This window comes from Serinus canaria, chromosome Z, assembly GCF_022539315.1.
Source record: "Serinus canaria isolate serCan28SL12 chromosome Z, serCan2020, whole genome shotgun sequence".
NCBI classification, from domain to species: Eukaryota; Metazoa; Chordata; class Aves; order Passeriformes; family Fringillidae; genus Serinus; species Serinus canaria.
The window spans coordinates 47,157,270-47,177,937 of NC_066343.1; the positions used below are offsets into that span (position 1 = coordinate 47,157,270).

General features: G+C 35.0%; 1 protein-coding gene across 1 annotated transcript in view; it reads left to right on the forward strand.

Moving 5' to 3' along the window:
* Positions 1-20,668, forward strand: part of PTPRD (protein tyrosine phosphatase receptor type D) — a 366,121-nt gene that overhangs the window by 279,490 nt on the left and 65,963 nt on the right. The window contains exons 21-22 of the mRNA XM_050987010.1: positions 1,535-1,647; positions 11,838-11,935. Coding sequence (XP_050842967.1) covers positions 1,535-1,647; positions 11,838-11,935 — 211 coding nt within the window. The remainder of the gene's footprint in view (positions 1-1,534; positions 1,648-11,837; positions 11,936-20,668) is intronic.

Consider the following 20,668-nt stretch of genomic DNA (forward strand, 5'->3'; position numbering starts at 1 on the left):
CTTCAGTAAGAAGAAAGAGCACCAGGGCCGAGTGCTACTGTGAAAGGAGTTGGGAGTAGTCAAAATCAAAAGAAAGGAATCTCAAATGAGTTTATATGTACTAATTTTGTTTTAAAAAGACTAAAAACAGGATAATCGGATTAAAATTTTATTGCTTCTCTAAAGAGAAACTAATACATATATTAAGGTATGTGCTGTAGAATAGGCAGAGTGCTTTTACAGTAAAACTTTTTTTTCCCCAATAAAACCATAGGACTTGTGACTTTTAAAAATTCAGGCAATGGTGTTTGACTTTTTTTCATAACTTTTGAAATCTCACTGTATATCACCTGGACTTCATTATTTCAAAAGCAGCAAGAACTTGACTGGAGTAATACCAGATTTATCATTGTCACATTCTGAGTCAATGAGGAAAAAGAAAGTGTTATGTTAATGTAAATACTGGGCACCTGGAAAACTTTCTGCTATCACTACCCTTAAAATAATCTCAGTTCTGTTTTCACAACATAAATTCTCTTCCTCTGTTTGCTTCTTCATTTTATGTTTCAGAAAAAATATCAGCCACATTTTGTTTTTATTCAGGACCCCACAGATAGCTTGTGAAGAAAGATTCCACTGTCTGTATAAAAATGCAGAGTGGCAGCTACTCTTCATGTAACACGGTTCTCCATGTTTTACATCAGATACTGATACATACAGATAATGGAAGTCAGTTTTAGCAAAAATCTCAGTGGGGACACACAGGGATTTTGCTTCTCTCTAGAGAAAGAGAAGCACAGACAACTTTCTTTCTCTTTTATCTCCTTCATTCTGTTTTTTTTTTTTGTTTTATTTTCCTTCCTTTGCAGTGAAAGTATTAATTTGATTAGAAATATTCATACAGATCCAAGCCTTGGATATATGTAGACCTGATAAGACATGTGAAGATTGCATATTTCAGCTCTTACAGAGATGAGAGGAAACAGAGCAAATTCTTACATCTTAGAAAGTGAAAAGAATAGATGTCTTCTCGAATAAGTGTCTTCTGTACTGTTCTTTCTCATACTAGAAATACCTCAAGAGTGCAAATTATTTTTTATAGCAATGCAGAGCTCTGTGTATAAGATACGAAATATTTAATGACAATAACTTGGGGAGGTCTAGCTCAAGCGTTGGCTGTTTTTTTATAAAGGTGTAAAAGTATAAGGTATAGTTAGGTAGCATTTAAAGTATAAGGTATAGCATTTAAAATAGGAGAATTGTCTGAATTTTTATAGGTTTAACCTTATAAAAGTAAAAAGTAAAGTATTAGGATGACCAGAAGGATGTTCTGGAAGAGCAGTTTAGGGCAGAATGCAGCTATTTTCTCTCTGACCATTTTACTACTGCAAATTTTAGGTACCTTACCTACCACTCATAATTATATTACCTTTGCACTGGCATCAAATACTTTTTCAGAAATAAACATCTTGCTTTTAGAGTATAATGTCAAACATTCAGGCACCTTTGTGAAGCTCACACATCTCTCTTCTGTTTATTCACCTTCTCCATGCAGGAAGAGGGCTGAATCTGATTCTAGAAAGAGCAGCATCCCCAACAGCAAGGAGGTCCCCTCTCACCATCCCACAGATCCAGTGGAGCTGCGACGCCTTAACTTTCAAACTCCAGGTAAGAGACAGCAATAACTCACTGAGACTTCTGTGATCACAGGCTGATTACTGAGGCTATGACAGAAAAGAAACACGGATTGTTTAGAAATACATATTTTGATTGAGGGTTTGGGAGGGTGTTTTTCTAGTTTATGCTGCAAAATATATTTCTTCGTTAGCTTTTGAAATAATTAAGTAATTTCTTTTTTTAAAAGAAAAGCCTGCTTGAAAAAAAAAATTGAAACTTTGAAAAAAAAAAGCCCAAAGACACATATGCTGTATGGGTGTGCTTTATTTCCTAAAATTCCAACTTAAACCTAAAAATGCTAGAAAATGTTACTGGGAAATGTACATCCCTTTGTTTATTAATGATATTTTTATGGACACTTCTTTGTAAATAAGCTTCCCTTTTATCTACTGAATTATCAGGTAAAATATTCACGTCATTGTGAGTTCCAGTGGTTTGCAAACGTACAATACAGAAGGGAAATGCATAACTAGATAAATGGTCTTGATGTTGAAAATAAGGCTGTATGTTATGGTCAAGGAGGATATTAATATGTCAGTAGTTCTGAGGTCAGAAGGAACACACTCTCAAATACTTTATTAAATTTTTATTCATTAATCACTGCTTTATTAAAGCTGTTTAATCTGATAGTCAAGAAGCACGAATAGAGAAATATTTAAAATAGTGTTTTTACCACCTTTGCAGAAATCAACTTCTACTTAAATTGTCTTTGTTTTGATTATGTTCCAGTAGACTTGTTTTCTACTGCAATATATTTGCATGGAGTCTGATGCTAATTAGATGCTAAATCTTCCTGAGCCTCATGTTTTTGTCAAGCTTAGTATATTAAGTAAAAAAGGTAGTGAATTTAACTTCATAAAAGCAGGAAATTAGGTGCTTGAGATGCTGTCAATTAGCTGCTGAAGTTGACATGAAAAATACTACTAAAGGGTTAAGTGAGCATGCAAATCTCGTTCCTGATCTTCTAAATAATGACTGTACTGAGATGATGCTGCCCCAGAAGGAGTGTGTCTGCAGAGTAATGAATGTGGCTAAAGACCCACCTGGCAGAAGTAGAAAAGGAAGAGTCTGGAGGCTTGAGTTTTGCTCCAGCCTTTCTTCTTTAGTCTGTTCCAGTATACTGCTCCTAGCAGCTGGGGCAAATCAGGTGTGTTTCAGGAGCACATCTTCTAATTTAACTTCATCTTAGTGTGGGAATATTTTTGGCATGCTCTGGGACCTGTCTAGCATAGGAACTTAAGCACAGTAAATGCAAATAATTGAAAGGTTTTATTCAGTGTCCTTCTGAGGCTACAATTTCAGTGGTGGCTCATTGTTTCTGGCTGAAGTTTTCATCTGTTACTCAGCACTTTTGTAAAAACGTTAAAGAGTTTTACAGTGAAAGAAATATACATACAAATCTTTGAAACATGAAAAGAAAAAATATTGTTCTTGAAGTCTAGCTTATGCCTAAGAGAAGTAATTATTTGTATACAGATATGTAATGAGTGGAGTTAATGGCTTACTAGAATCACAGAATTGTTTTGTTTGGGAAAGGTCTCTAAAATCATTAACTCCAACCATTAACCAAGCATCTTATGTTCAAGCCATGTCCTGAAGTGTGACACCCACATGTTTTCTGAGCACTCCAGGGCCAGTGATTCGACCGCTTTCCTGGGAAGGCTGTCTGTTCCAATGCCTCATGACCCTTTCATCATGAAGAATTTTTTCCTAATGTCTAATCTGAACCTCCCCAGCATACCTTGAGGCCATGTCCTCTTCCTGTATCACTTGTTAACTTGGAAAAAGAGATTGCCCCCACCTGGCTTCTTTTAGGCAGTTGTAGGGAGCATAGCTCCCTCAGCTGCTTCTCATAGGACTTATGGTCCAGACCCTCCCCACATCCATTGTCCTTCTCTGGACATGCTCCAGCACCTCCATGTCTTTCTTGGAGTGCTCCAGAACTGAGCTCAGGATTTGAGGTGTGGCCTCACCAGTGCTGAGTACAGGGGGACAAGCCCTGCCCTGCTCCTGCTGGCCTTGCAATTGCTGACAAAAGCCAGGATGTCAGATGTGCTCAATGACATTCCCAAGCATCAAGGCCAGGTTGACAGGCCTGTAGTTTCCTGGATCCTCCTTCTTGCCCATCTTGTTGATGGATGTCCTGTTTAGAAACCTCTAGTCAACAAGAACATCCCCAGTTAGGCAGAACTGCTGGTACATGAGGGAAGGAGGAGTACTCAGTAAGTACTTTAATCAACTCTCTTGCTACCCTTAGGTGTATCCCCTCCAGTCTCACACAGTTGTGCTTGTCTAAGCAGTGTAGCAGGTTGCTGACAATTTTTTCCAGGATTGGGGAGACTTAATTCTGCTCCCCATCATTGTCTTCCAGCTCAGGGGGCTGGATACCCATACAACAGTTGATATTGTTATCAAAAAATTTAGGCAAAGAAGGCATTAACTACCTTAGCCTTTACCTCATCAATCGTCTCTATGTTTCCCTCTTCATCCAATAAATAATGGAATAATAACTAGATAGATAAGCCTAATTTTCTGCACTCCATTTATTTAGATGCAAAATCTTACCTATCTATTTAGTATTCATCATAATTAAAATGAAGCATGAGGGAAAAAAACCCTGCTGCCAAGTGCGAACATATAAAATTAATTTATTGTAATTAATTTTTAATTTACATTGAGAAGGTAAAGTTATTAAGAAATGACAGAATTTGTGGCACTTGTAAACACAGTAATTCCATGTCATTGATCTGAAGAGAGCTGGAGAGGATTTAAGGCATACTTTTCCTTGCAGGGCTATAGTTTATCTGTGAAGTTTGCAGTTTTCTGTGAAGCTATTTGAGCAGAACATCTGCCATCTGTTTCTGCTAGGAACTCCTCTTCTTTGCTATAATCCTTTTCACAGACTGGAGTATTACCATTATTATTAAAAATAGAGTACATCAAATTATGTTCTTTTTTCTCATTATTGTACCTCTTAAGGTCCCTCGACACAGGTCAGGCCATTATACTACTCAACCAAATATCTAAGGAGAAAAATCTTACCCCAGTAGATTTGTCTTAGTCTGTTACAGTGTTAACTTCTCTGCTAACATGTTCCCAATATGTGAACAGTCACAGTGAAATCGAGCTACAGTTCTTTTGTTAGTAAAAGCAGATTTTCACTGAAATTAACTTCAGCTGGAGATACCATGTCATTAAAATCTGAATAAATTTAACTTAGGTGTTTACATCCTACTGGACTATTTATTCATCTCCCAGCCAGCAACACACCATCAAATAATATGCAATATTTTTTTTTTTTTAAATGAACATAGAGAAACTACAGAAATGCTATACATTCAGGATATCATCTTTGTTGGGTTTGTTGTTCTTTCACTTTCAAATATATGGATTTTATTTTCTGCAATTTATTCTGCAAATTTAGCAGAATTAGATAGGGGGGTACTGCAAAGGATAAGGTAACTGAGGGAAGGGGTTAGGGCTGATGTGGTTATGTGTTGGGTTCCTTTTACTGAGAAATCTGCTGTTGCCCTCATAAAATGAGGCATTTCTCAACATTGCCTACAGATAAAACAAAGGACAGAGTGGTGAATATTCTATCAGTACAAGTGCATCAATGTAGATGATTTGACAGAGTTGTTATTCTAATGATTTATTTCTTTAGATTATGAAAGCATCCACAGTTTGCTTGGAGCTTTCCAGGAAGACTAACTGCTTCCAGTGGGAGAGCAAAACAATTTTGAATTAATCCATAATGTACAGAAGTGTGAGAGAAAAAAATTCTAAATTACATTGGCATGTCTGGATGGGGTGTTTTCACTTGGAGAAGTGAATGAGGCACTCCTATAAAATTATTGATTGTCATAAACTTCAGTACTTTAAAAGATGTCTAAACAGCCACATTCCAAAAATGCTGTCAATATGTCTAAACAGCCACATTCCAAAAATGCTGTCAATCATATATTTTGTATAAGGAAAGACCTGATAAGATAGAGATATCAAAATAATTTGAAACCTAAGTCCTTGGGGTAAATTTGCATTTCTAACCACAATTTTAAATTACTCCCAATGCAGAAGATTAGGCATAGATTTTTGACACAAAATAGAAGAAAGCAATATTTTATCTTTGGTGATATTTAGACAACCATTTCAGTACAAATATGTTGTACTTGTCATAAAATTTTCAATTCAGCATGAGGATGTTATAAAATTTTACAGTCTACCAGCACAGCACAGGAAATGTCTTGGTTTTCCTTTCACTTTTTATTGTCTACATTCTTCAATAATGTAAAGAGATCTAAAGAGCTCTAACCTAAGGAGTTTCCTATCTTACCTTGTTCAGAAAGGATCAAATTTATTTCTGGCTTCTCTCCTTATTGGATGAAGTAACTCCGTAGATAAATTTTACACTTTGCCTTGACATTTGGAATAGCCCACAGTTCTGTATCTGGGACCAAGATCCCAGGTCCGTGTGTGTTATCCAAAAATGCGGATGTGTTAGATAAGCCCATATGCCAGTGAATGGGTCACAGCAGTGCCAAGGTCTCTTTGAGTAAACATGAAAATACCCAATCTCTCAGTAGGATTTAATTTTTAAGTCTGTTGTTTTTCCACAACTGGAATAGCGGAAGAAAAGTCTGTCACATCCTTACCTTTCTACAAGTTACCTATGAAACACAGAATTAAATCATTAACCTGGTGCACAAATTTTGGAGGTCTCTATTCCACACGGGACAGTTAAGGTAAAGAAGGGGTAATAATTAAGCCTCACAAAAGATTTCATCAAATAAGGCAGCCCGGTTGTGCAGAGGAAAATTAACTGAAATTAAGTAGTTTGAGTGGGTTCTGAGAGATCCAGGGCTCAGGCAGACTTCAATCTGCCAGTCAGCCAGAGAAATAAATTGAAGCATGCCTCAAAAGTGACTGATTTTTTTATCCTCATTTAACTATAAAATGTGTCACACTTATAAGTAATTTTTGTAATTGGGTGCCAATTAAACAATTATCTCATTATATCTTATGAACTAAATAAGATGCTTTTAAATACAAGAAAAATAAATAGTGTTACTACAGCTCTAAGACCTTTCTTTTTTTTTAATTAGATAAGTGCTCACTTATTCCCTGAGTTGCTAAGGAATTTCCACAAACTTATTTCCATAATAAAGCAGAAAAAGCATAAAACATGTTCAGAGGAAAAGGGTGCAAACAAAAGAAAAAAAAAAAAAGGTGTGGAAAAAGTGATGTCTGGATTTAGTTACCTGCTTTGCACGACAGCAAAAAATTTTTTGCACGGTTTATCCCCTCAACATCTGTTTATGAGAATCATGACAATGTTGAAGGAAGTACTGTGCTTTGTCTCCATGGCAAAAAAAGACTAAAATGCTTTCTGATACTGAGCCAGCATACATATAGCTCTTCTTAAGCACATGTCTCACATGGAGGATTTAGGCACCTAAGAGAGTTACAGCTTCCGATGCAAACAGCACTTCTCTGATATCCCATTCTACTTTGAAACCTGGAGGAACCCAGAATCTGCTTAGCTAGGAGATGAAGTTGAAAAGTCTTCTCTTCACAAGAGTTAACCCTTTTTTACCCCCTCGGATTTTAGACCTTAGTTTTTGTAACATCTTATTTTATTTGACATTTTTAGATCAGGATCTGAAAATTAGTTTTCCCCTGTTCTCACTGTAGGTGACTTGTACACATCAGTCAGAGGTGGTGCTTCTGCTATGAGGCTGTGGAGACCCCAGTGCTCCTTGTTAAAACTCACTCTGTTGCAGAAAAAGATAAAATGTTTTCATTCGAAAATAATTGATCAAGTTTTGAAGAACATAAAATATTCTGGAATAAAAGTGGAATAATTTTGCAATATTATATATGCATTTGCAATTATTTTAGAATAGCTGTTGCAGAATTGATATATTTCTCTAGAGATTGTCTTGTAAATTTGTCTTTGTAATTTCATGCTCTGGCCTAGCTCTGGCTCTGTGAAAATGAAATTTTAAAGTAACAGTAATTTTCATGTACTAAAGGCACTCTAGGTAAATTTTCATGAATGCTGAATTCTTACTGAATAAGGGTTATCCTTACTTTTTTCCATTTTCTATGTCAGAATTTAAAGTACCTATTTTTTTCTATCTTTTTGATAAGGATAAGTCTCAACAACCACTGTTACTTATTGCTTCCTTTTTCTGTAAAGGGATATCTTAATCAACATAGATTGGTATGTAAAAGAGTGTTCTGTAAATTATTAAATGAAAATGAGTTGTTTGTAAAGTCACAGACAATTAATGCAATGCGGACTTAAAGTACCGCTTATTTCCTAAAGAAATTTTGGTGACAATTATGGGTCACATTTTCACTTCATGTAGATTATAGTCTCTATTCTAGCAGATTTGCTCTTTAATTTCTAACTTTGTTCTTGTTTATTGTGGGTATGTGAACCTACAGTTCCAAACTGGTAAATAAATGTATGTGTCATAAATGTTTCTAAAAGCCTTTATCAAAAACGCCAACAACAAACAAAATCCTAATTTAACACACTAATGACAAGCCTAAAACACCCTCTTGATTAGCTGTGATAAAGAAATATAATTAACAGGTCTAATGTCTGTTAATATAAATAGTATGATTTCTGACCTTACTCTTTTAGTTTTTTCCTTGAACTTGTGGCAGAAATAGTATTTCGTGTTCCTTAGTCATGTGTTTACCGCAGATTAACCAGAGGATAATTCTACACTGTAATCAAACCATACATTGATATTTAATACATGCAAAGGGATTACTGCAAAGGGCTGCCTAAGATCAATTACATTTGGCAATCTTCTACCAAATCTGGTTATAAAATTTTTTAATGGGTACAATTTCAACTATGTTTTGCATGTGGTAGTTTTGGGGTTTTTCTTTTCTTTGAGTTTTCAGGTGTTTATATCTCTTTTTTTTAAAAAAAAAAAAAAAAGAGATACCATATTTAAAAGAGAATTTGAAGGCATGTTTCAGCATGATATTTCTTTTGACTTTTTTAGCATGTCACAGGACCTGTTGTAATTTAGCTGTATTTTGTCTTTAAGTTTTTGTGTTGTCATGACATATGTTGATTGGTGTGGGAGTGTGTCATCAAATAAGTGTATTTTCTTATTTGTAACCACAAAAAGAAGTGAGTTTAGCTGTATTTTAACTGGCATCTTTTGAGTCAAGTTCTGCACCTGCTCAATTGAAGCCTCATGCTTTTGCATGAGGTGTGATGACATCTTAGGATGTTTATTCATAGCATATTCTGTTATGATTCACAGACTGATTACATAACAAAAACCCTCCAGCAGTTCTTTTAAAAAATAACTACTTCTATCATATCAGTAGAGCCCATTTAATGTATTTAAAGTATGAAAATAGAACAAATGCAATTACTTCGTAAGTTAACTGCCAAATGTTATTTGAGGAAAGTTATTCAAAGAGTAATTGCTGAAAATGAGATGTAGAGGAAGGGTTTAAATGCAGTTAAAATTTGTCAGTTTCTGAATTTGTAAGTAGTTCCTCTTTTTGCCTTAGAAAAATTTACCTTTGAATTTCTTATTTGCACAAAATGTTTAACGTGAAATCTCCCCTTGGAAATGTCAAGTGTCATATAGGGAAATGTATAAATAAAAATAATTTTAAAACGGAATGGGTGTTCAGCATCTTTAGAAAAATATTCCTTCACAGTAAGGTAATTATTATTATTATTTGTGTTCATGAAGCTGGTGATTTAGTCAGGTTCATTGTGTGATGAGCAAGTCTCATACTCACTGGGTTTATGACCTTTTATATTTACAGTAGGGTAACTGCACCTTTAAATATCTTAGTTGAGTTGCCAGACGCTGTTTTGTGCATGTCTGAAGTGCCTGTATGTACAAGATGATTGATTATGATGGTCTACTGCTGTTACTAATTTGTTTCCCATTTCCGATTGGCTTTTACTTTTTACAGCTTTGAGCAGTAATTCAGTCCCCTACGCCTCCCTGATTGGCTCTGTGTCCTCCCTCTCTAGCCAAACTACCACTCAGTCCTTATATGATAATAACTCTCTCCCACGATTCGCTCGAAAAGGTCTAAACATCTTTGTCTCTATTATTTTCTCTGTTCAAGCACTGTTTTAGATGTACATCAGTCCACCTCCATTTCTGGATCAATCTAGAGTTCTCTTGTGCCTTTTCACCCACATATTTTCCACAGGGGTGCTTGATCTGGATCAATCCGTCCAATTATTAGATGACTAATCTTATTTTGAGAGTAGCCAAGTCCTAAGTAAAATTTGTAAGAAAATGGGAGAGAAGCAGAGCTGCAGCAAATAAATTAGTACTTAGAGACTAATTTTTAAAATTGAAATTTTTAAGGAATCTCCCCACCAATCTGAATATTCTGCTTATTAAGTTGACTGACAACTTGCTTTAATGTCTTACCATCACAGATGTGCTATGAAGATTCCCTAAAACATATGTATAGGGTCAGAAAAATTAGGGCCAGTGCAGCTGGACATTATTTTGGAGTCTGTCACGATGCTTGAAATGGCAAAGAATCCAAAAGAAAACAGAAATTAAAAACAAAATGAGAAGAATTAAAAGAATTAAAGCACATACTATAGTGTGACTGTGTTGTAGCCACATGGTCATTTTCAGCTATGTTTAAAGGAAATGCTAGTCAACTGTCTTAGGCATGCTCTTGAAAGTCACGGTGACAAAGCAAACTGCATTGTGCAACATGCCTTCCAGCTTGAGCCCCCTTGAGTCATCAGTGTTTTCCCTTCGTAATTTCAAGAGATCCTGGGGTTCACTAGCTTAACTTTTTCTTGCCAGCTCTGATTTCTTCCCTAAGCTATTGAAACCTCACTTTCGTTTTAGGTGTGATAGTCTAAAGTATGAAGAGAAGAATGTAAGCATTTTGGAGAAAGCTCATGAAGAGTGATAGCTTGAAATAAATATGTTTCACAAAATTTTGCCTGTCAAATCTTAAGCTGGCAGATTGTTCTAGTTGACCCCACATCTTTTCTGTCTTTTTGGTTTGTTTTTTATTTTTAATTTTTGCCTTGCTCTCCCTATACCCCCTTACACACCCATCTGTACTTCCAATTCCAAGTTCTTCTTCTTTTTCACTTAGTATCTTCATCAGTGGACAAAGATGTTTACACCTGAAGTAGATTGTAGGTACTTTTAGGGGTTGATAAAATGGGATTTCAGATTAAGCATATTTTAAGGTACTAGTGCAGTCAGCATGCGAGTCCAGCCAAACTGTACAACCCCTGCCTCTACAATCTGCTACTAGTGAAAACATTTTTGAAGTTCTAATTGTCTTATGTCCAATGTTGTCTTCAGTGACTGTTGTCTTAAAGCAGTGATGCATGTTGTTCTAGTCATTCATAGCTGCATGTCAGTCACCTCAGAATTCTGTAAAATACTTAAGTATTTCTAATTTAGAGTACACAGTCAGTCTTCTATACCTTGATGCATTACTACTACTACTACTATTATTATTATTATTAATAATAATAATAATAATAATAATCTTCATTCTTTCCATTTCATTATTTTATGCTTTATTTTACAAGTTTATTTTATGTTGGTTTAGGTTTCTTTTTATTTTTAAAATTTCCTTTGCAGGTTCAGGTGTCTCTGGTTACCTTGGTAACCTTCATTATTCAAGTTTGTTTTTCTTGATTATGCATAAGTCACTTTGTTTTCTGTCAAAACAATATTGTTTCCCCTTTAGGGCTCTTTCAGTGTCTGTTTCTCAGTTCACATTTCTTCATCTAATTCAATAGAGTTTTCATTTCATGCATTGCAGTAGAAGGGGTTTGAAATGACATTAAGAGTCATTACTCAAAGCAGAGGTCAACATCAGGTCTAACTGTTTCATTTATCCATGCCTAGCTAAACTCATTGACTCATATGAAAGTAGTTTTTTCCTCTACACCAGGAATGTTAGCTTTGGGAATACATTTGGTGACTTCTTTTAATTTGGCTTCAGAGCTCATCTATGCAGAGCATGTCCTGCTTTGAGTAACCAAACTATTTGCCTGCTTCTCTCACATATGACATCTTTACTACTTACACATTTATAGACATTCTAACTACTGCTTTTTCTAAATTTTAGAGCAATGCCATCACTGTAGTTTACTTTAAATTTTGTTCTTCTTTCTTGTTCAACAGGTATGGCCAGTCATCCCCCAATACCTATCTTGGAACTTGCAGATCACATTGAAAGATTGAAAGCAAATGACAATTTGAAGTTCTCACAGGAATATGAGGTAATTTTCCCCACTTCTTTACCATTCAAATTTTAAATGTCATGCTTGCCTTTTCCCAAGACTTCTCTCTGATATGGTGCCAGGTTTGTATGATATTAAAACCGTGACCAAAACAGTGGTGTAAAATGACTACAATGGTGGCGTGGATCCTTTGCTCATAAAACCTGTTCTCTTTTTCTAGTGATACATGTCAGGCAGATTCCATAGACACACACTTGAAGTGATGTGTGAATGATACAGCATAGACTTGTTTTAAAATACAAAGACATATTTCTTTCCTGCAGTTTAAAGATACTTAGATTATGTATGATGTTGACAGGACACACACAGCAAAAGCTCTAAAGAAGGTTCAGTCCACTGCTCTAAGTTGTTTTTACATGAGATAAAAGGGTTTGCAAGTGCTTGTTGTCTCTTCTAGTGTAGCAGTTTCAGGACATTGTGTTTTCCTCCTGTCAACAATACCACTTTGATAAATTGTGAATTATGGTCTAGAAGAGCGTGAAAGAATGTAACAGGAAGACAGTAATCATTTACCAGCCACCTTGTCAGTAACCCACAGAGCATATAGGTATTGCTATAGTGGAGGGTAACAGCCTCTAAGGTCAGTAATTCGTGGCTAAAGGGACATAGGGAGCCATCCATTACACCTGGTAAATTATAGCTATTACTTTAATGCCAAAATATTGTCCATGTCAAAAATACCAAGACCAAGTATACACTGAATCATCAGTAAAGAAGTGCTTCTATAGATCAGCTATAGGTGATCATGTCAATGATCCAGGGATTAACAGCCCCCAGAGGGACCACCAACACAGTATTTTCTTTATGGTCTGTTCTGTCGCTAATCCTTGCCTAAAATCCTCCAACACTTTCTCAGTGTGGTGGAGTAAAAACCTGAGTTGCTCTTATTTTTTAGGGGCTGCACATTAGTTGCATTTAAAGGTTCATATGGACACTGGCAGAGCTATAAAAAACAGTCAAGATGACTTTCACATTTTAGTTTCATAGTAAAGTGTTACTGCAGGGTACATGGAAGCCCTATATATTTCCATTGTATTTTAAAAGTCTTGTCAGAAGATGTTAAAAATTAATACTAAATACTATGATGAAGAACAACAATTGCTTATCTTTTAATTGAATGCAGTATTCTGAAAGTCCTTAAGATTGCTTTAAGAAATAATCTCATTAGAGATTAAAAAGAAAATACAGTTTCAACAATTCCTGGAAACAAATTTGTTGAAGAACAACTTAGGATTGCTGTTTATTTTTGCTGTCACACAAAAAATGTGGGAGAATCTCCTCATTTATCTTTGTGAGCCCTATGTTCTTAAGTATGAAGATTGTAGCATATAAATAATGAGGCAGGGAGGTTTATGTCACAGAATGTTCACCACAATAAAAGATAACATTTAGTATAAATTTTAAAACCATTTCTTGTTGCACTATGGGCAAAATAATTTTTTTTTTTTCTGTGTAGAAAATCCCAGACCATTTACAAGTCATATAATGTAGTATAATTTCTGTACAAAAAAACAATTCAGCTGTACTACATCTTGAACATGGTGGGAACGTGACATGGTTTTATTATGCTGTAATAGAAATTAAAAGTTTTGGTGTTTTGTATTATCTCTTTCTTACTTAAGTAATTAAAATCATGGTGAGAGTGTATTTTAATAATTTATAGTCACTATTGAAAAATACATTGAATTATTTCCTTCTTAATATCTTCTGACCCTGCAGAAGTTTCTCTAGTCTGTGTAAGCAGGAAAGTTTTACATTCTTTTTTTTCCTTCATTTTTTTGGGGTTTTTTCCTCCTTCTTTTTTTTTTTTTTTTTTCTTTTTTCTTTTTTTTTTTTTTTTAATCTTTACAAAACAATCCCATCTGGAGCAGAATGGTCAGATATTCAAGATTAGAATTAGACTATGGGCAGCTGTGGGTCAACATCAAGCTTCATTCGTATGGCTTTGCCCAAGAAGGTTCAAGATTTATCTTTAAAATTACAGTTTTAGAGATACCACTTCATTTCCATCTAGTCCAAGATTCATCCATTTTGAAATAGAATCAGTGAAAAGCACTGCTATCTGGTGTCATGGTCTAGGCTAGGCTGTGGACTAAAGCTGCAGTTTGATGATCACTGTAAGTCATCTTCGTGTCTTGGCTGTGCATTCCTGTTGTCTCTCTTGTGCTAGTCCTGGCACTAGCAGATGTGCAGCTGTACAAGGATTATCTCAGGAAATAGATTCAGCTGAAAACTAATTGTTTTATTTTTCTTTGCTGCTTTCAGTTGGATCAGTTCCCTGAACTAGCTCACCACATGTCTGCTTAAGCTCTAGTGCCAGCAGCGGGAAGTGGTGGGTATATTTGTGGTCAGGGATTGGGACCTTCTACTTCAGCAGCAGTTCTCACTAATATTCCTAAAACAATTTTTCAAATCTGATTGCAAGGCAGAAAGGGGTACAGATGGTAGCAGTTCAGTCATTATCACTTCAGATAACACTAGAGCTGGTGAGACAGAAGGAAAAAGAGATACTTCTCATATTCAAAGTTCAAGGTGTAACATGCAGCACAAAACTACTGACCTTTATTGATACTGGCAAAATCCTCCAATTAATTACTATTTAGGGAAGCAAAGAACTTTCATCAATTACCACTGAAAATATTGGTTTGTTTTTTTTTTTTTTTTTAATAATGCCCTTTCCTCGTTGGCAGTCAATTATTTTATTTTACTCTTCATGGAATTGTTTGCATTGCATGGATGAAATTCTTCAAATATTTATTGATTATATGTATCACTTATTGTAGTAAGTGATAACTTTGTGATACCATAAAGTAAAATATATGTTGGTGGTTTTCTGATAGACTCTGACTTCTCTTTCTTCTACCAGGAGGTCAACTCCATTTCAAGAGGATGTTTCAATTATTTTTTTAGCATAACCTACTTCAGTTGCCACTTCAAAAGAATTACTGTTTTCAGCACACAAACATATCTTTTCATTTTCTAAGAAACACCTGATTACTTGTTCCCCTTCCATCCTTGCTTATGTTCCATCCACTTACTTTTGATCAGAATTTCTGATCAGAAGTCAATACAAGTTTGGTTTATTTCTTTTGGAAGAATATAACTTCTTTCCTGTTTCCACTTTCTCCTCAGAAGGACAAACCTCCCTGTCTCTTCAAAACAGTGTATTCAGTGTAGAGCAGCCTCTAGTTATATGTTTTCTAGGGCTCAGTGCCATCAACTGGACAAGTTCCGACTTCTACAAGTTTTCAGAAACTATGCCATAGTGTCTTCTTCAAGGCATTTCCGACCCCAGCTCCTGCAGCATCTCAGCAGAACAATATAGATTTCTTCCATTGTACTTCTCTCACAAATTTACCTTGAATACCATCTTTTATGGCCAACAGGGGCCAAGCCTCAAGGATTACTGATTTGAATCTTACTGTAGCAAGATTCAAATAAACTAACACTTCATGTGCTACATAAAGTGGTTCTGTAGTGTTAACACAAGATAGTGCTATGACTCCTCAAAGATGTTAATTTCTGCTTCAAAATAAATTTTTCATAAAAAAAATCCTTCATTAATTTTTTGTTAGCTTCCAATCCCTAGGCCTAAAAAAAACTTATTTACACTGTAAATATCAAATATCATATCATTATTGTCACATAGTTATTTTCTGTTCTCTAATTTAAAGGCAGGATTGACCACAGCTGATTATCAGGAAGCTTTTGCTGACTTTGGCAATTTCAGTGGTATTTTTATGTAATTTAAGGGTCCATATGGACTTGACAGCTGCTAAGCAAAAATCTGTGTTTATAAGATACTGACCTTTATATTGTATCTCCTTCTTATCTGAGACTACAGAATTTAAAAATAAAAAGTGGTCATGGAGATAAACTGAATAAAACCAGTAATGTTCTGCCTATTCTATGATGTATTTGTAAGGTAATTTCCTCCTGTAAGACAGAAGAGAAAATATATTCCTCCAAAGCAGATTTCTGAGACTTGTTAAAATTTAGCATTTCTTTTCTGGTATTTGTACATAGAACTTTGTGCCCTTAAGGAAGTGGATTCAGATTCATACTATATTTACATGAGAATCTGTCACTACAACATAAAATTTACATTGTCAGACTGTGTATGATTTACTGTGAATACACTGGTTAACAAATGTTACAAGAAGTTGTATATAATTTAATGTTTTCACTCATCAGGTTTCTTTCTGTAAATTGCAGCCAGTCTTTTGCTTTAAAACTGAGTATTGGAAAACATGAAGATGCATTTGACTTTTTTTTATTGCAGCTTTTCAGAATCAGTTGGTTAAATTTGTGATGGGAACACAATTTACTGAATATGTTATATTTCTCTTTTTGTGTATCAAGTTGCAACAACATAAACATTGGATGCTAAAACACAGTAAATATTGTATAGTAGAACTACATATAAAACTTATTATCAATATAATACATTTTAGAAGTTCAGGAAGAACAGGTAATCTACTGAATGAATCTCTATCAAGAAACTGTTGCTACACTTAACTGTTATATCATTGTAGGTAAAAGTGGCTCATGTGGAAAAATCAATTCTTTTTCCAGCAAAAATATGGTTTTGTTCTTGTTCCTGATAATGGTCTCCTCTTTCTAATATTACAAACATGATTTATTGGGATTTTTTAACTTTATTTTCATGGGATGTGCTCCATGCATTGAGAAACAATTAGTGTAGTCAGTGAAGGATGAAAATTTTTCTTATTAATAGCACATATACTTGCATTCACCTAGGTTGTTTGGTGCTTAGTTCCACCTAGGGTAGTATCCGAGCCAGCAGTATAGTTATGGTAAAGAACTTTAAAGACATAGTGCAGGAATTTGAAGTCCTGCTAGTTGAGATTTAGAGTGGGGTATAATCTCCTTCCTTTGTGCTGTGAATGCTTCATTGGGATAACAGCATTTTTTTAATGCTTATATAATTAACCAAATAAAAGAAAGGTGGTATTACATATTAGGATGCAGTGTTTTGGTCTGATACCGAATGGTTTTTCGCCAAGGAATTTCACAGACGCAGTGTAGTTAGTCAAATCACTGCCTGAAAGGTGGCTGTAGCCAGGTGGGGTTTGGCCTCTTCTCCCAGGCAGCAAGTGACAGTACAGGAGGAAATGGCCTCAAGCTGTGCCAGGGGAGGTTCAGCTTGGACGCCAGGAGGAATTTTTTACTGAAAGCATTGGAATGGAGGGACGTGGTGGATTCACCGTGACTCAAAGTGTTCAAGAAACTGAGTGTGACATGCAGTGCTATGGTTGGAGTGCTGGTGACCAAAGGTTGGATTCAATGATCTTGGAGGTCTTTTCCAACACTAATAATTCAATGATTCTATACTCTGATAAATATCAGTTTTATTTTGCCCAAAATAGCAGTAATATGTCTGGAAAGAGAAGAGCAGTGTTCTTGAAGCAAGAAAAATTATTCAAGGAGAAACTAATTAGGTCCTTCTAGATAAAATTGATTTTTGCAGGAACTTGTTGGAAATATTAATTTGCAATAATTTTAGGGGCTTATAGAGAAAAATCAATTAAGAATTTAACTCCCTTACTCTTTCCTTGAAATAAAAGATGGGGACAGTGCTTTAAAAACGTGATGAAAAGTATGTTTAAAATTTAAAGTATCATAGTGTCTCATGTGAGACAATTATAAAGTTTAGTTTTTAAGACCTGCTGCATTTCATACACTATGTATAACAAACCAGCAGGATGCTTTAACCACAAAAATATTTAAACAAAGCAAGTTTTTTTATTATTCAGCTATTTATTCTCCTCCTGATATTTATTTTCCACCTGAAGTTGACTGTAATCCCCAGTTTTCAACACAAAATTATTTCCATTACAACTGGTTATGATATTATAGTCAAACTATTTTAATTCCATGTAGGTTATGTTTAGACTGGTGGTAAAGAAATACAAAACCAATTTGATTAATTTTTAAAAACTAGGGATTTTATAGCTTTTTGAAATAAAGTATCTCCTTCAAAGATGTTTTCAAATAATGTTATTTTGATCTTTAAATTTCCTTTAGTTTTATGCTTATATAACTTGTTTGATTCCACTGGAATCAGGTTTTGCATAGTTTCATTTGGTCATAGGAATATTAGCTTGATACTGTGAAGAAAATACGGGTTTTTTTTTTTTTTTTGAGAGAAATTTTTAAAAGCTTTGGAAAAAAGCTTTTTGTACTTCTTGCTACTCTTGAACAGTTAGTCTTCCCTTTGAAAGTTAACAGAAAATGAATCATCTGTATTTTTAACTGTTTTTAGGACCAGGATGCAAAGTCATATTCGAGTTCAAAAGAAGTCTTAGGCATATGTAGAGCTTTCCCCCCATATTCTTGAAAATTATATCCTTTGCAGTGTAATGGGAAGTAGTCTCTGTCTTAATTAAAAAAACATAATTCCAGTTGACAAATTGCCATGATCATGAATTAATGTTCATGCATCTAGCATTCACATTTTGGTAATGCAGTATGTAAATCTGCTTCTATTAGCAAGTCTCCTGCATAATACAATAGCACTCTATTATAGATTCATCAACTATGGTATGAAATTCTCCTCACAGTTGCTGACAGTGGTAAAAGAGGGTCAAACTGTTCATTTCTCTGCATAGCTGTGTACCTTTGCCAGTTGTTCTGAGTCCGTTTGCATTGACAGGCTCTCCAGTTTTTCTTTTTAATTCTACTTTGCCTACCTGGTCCCAGGTTTCTCTGTGAAGCCGTGGTCATTGGTAATTTAACTCAATTCACAAAGAGTACACCTACAGTTCTTGAAAATGCTTTACAGGACATGCTTCCTTCCCCTTCCTTGTGAAAGCTGTGTGGTATATATCCATCCCCACATTCTGCAGAACCCTAAAGCGCCTGGCTTCTAACTGGCTGCCGTAGTGACCCTTAGAAGAGCAGTGTTCCACAGCAGGGAGGCACATGTCAGCTCACACCAGGAGGGGGGACATTTTGTCATACTCCTTCCTTCCTTAGTGCTGAGCCAGGATCTAGTCCTGGAAGACTCACATCAGGGAATCTTTGTCTCTTGTTTAACTGGTGTAAAGGAAAACTGCTCAGTGAGTGAGCAGGTACATCATTTAGCAGAGGGGGATTGTTTGAAATTCTTCTGGTTTGGTTACCTCGATTATTAGTCAATGAAATATTTTATGGATGGTGCCTTGTGGTAGTAAATATTGCTCCAGTCTTTTCCCACTAACTGATCACACTTGTTTAAGTAGCCAGCCAGTTAGAACACACTAGCTGAAAGATTTGTCAAAGCATGAGATGCAAGTAACTGTATTACAAATATTTTTGTTTCTTTTGCACAAAGCACCTGTACTACACAGTTATGTTGTGAAGAAATCCACTTCTTTATTAATGACAGCTTTATTGAAGGCAAGCTTTCAGAATAAAAATACTAGAAATCCTATTAAAGTGCTATCCATTAAACCATTAAAACACTCATTAAAACTGTTAGCACAGAGTTGTTATTCATGAGTTATTGGTCTTTCACACTTCTGAAATGTGTCTGCCAATACCACTCAACTCTTTGTTGAGAGTGTGGCTATTAAATCAGAGGAAATACAGATTAACTTTCTTTTTTCTTTATGGGAGGATGGTATGGCCACAAAGTGGTTCAGATTGGTGAGGAAAATAGGAAATATTAAAGTTCAATCCATTTGCCTGTTTCTGATAATTTACGTAAACTGTGTCTGCATGTAGACCTAAATATTAATCACTAAACTACACCATCTGGCCATACATCATACAATGTGTATGTTTGGGTTTTTTCTTGATATTGTACAGAAGCTTTAGAATGATTAGACATTAAGGAGTGAAAAGTGTAAGAATAAAACTGAGTACTGAACAGCTGAAGCTAAGCTTTAAATTTTAAGTTTTCTTTCTGTAAATTTACATGAAAAAATAGGTATAATATAGAGCTGAAGCTGTTTCTCATAGTAGATAAGAACCTCAGAACATAGTTTTCAATGTATATGCAAAATTATCTTTGTATATGCAAAACTGCAGTTTAAACTTACTGTTTGCAAGCTTTTTTTATCATTATTTTTTACATCCGGTTTTGTTTCTATGATTTAAAGCCAAAGTCTATCAGTCCAGGCTCAAAAATAGCAGCATGTTAGACAGCCAGTTTATTCAGTTATTTTCTATTTTTCTTATGTGAAGAGAAAGTGTACCTGACATTTTACATTGTGAAGTAATTTCCAGAATATTTTGGCAGTATAGGTAAAAACCTAAAGACAAGACAGATGTTCTGCTTCAGGTATGTTTCTAGAACAATGCAGAGTATTATGCTTCATTCTAGGGCAGTGGACTATGGTTTAGATAGCAAATTTCTATATATGTCTCTCAAAAAATACTGTCTGGGTAGTCAGAGATGTTACAGATGTGCATTTTTCCTGGTCAAGTTACCAATTTTATTTTAAAAGTTAATGCACGTATATATAATTAGCATCTTCTGTACTATGTTTATCTTCTAAATTACTACTAGAATTCTGAGATAAATCCATTAAAAATTATTTTCCAAAATTCTGAAAACTTGACCTGTAAATAACCTGCGTAAGTTTTCTTATTCACCTCCATTAACTCAAAAAAGTAAAGAGGGAGATTTGTGCTGAGCGTAGTCATTATGTAAATTTTATTGCTTTTCAAGTCATATGATATAAGTGAATTTTTGGCCTGCTGATA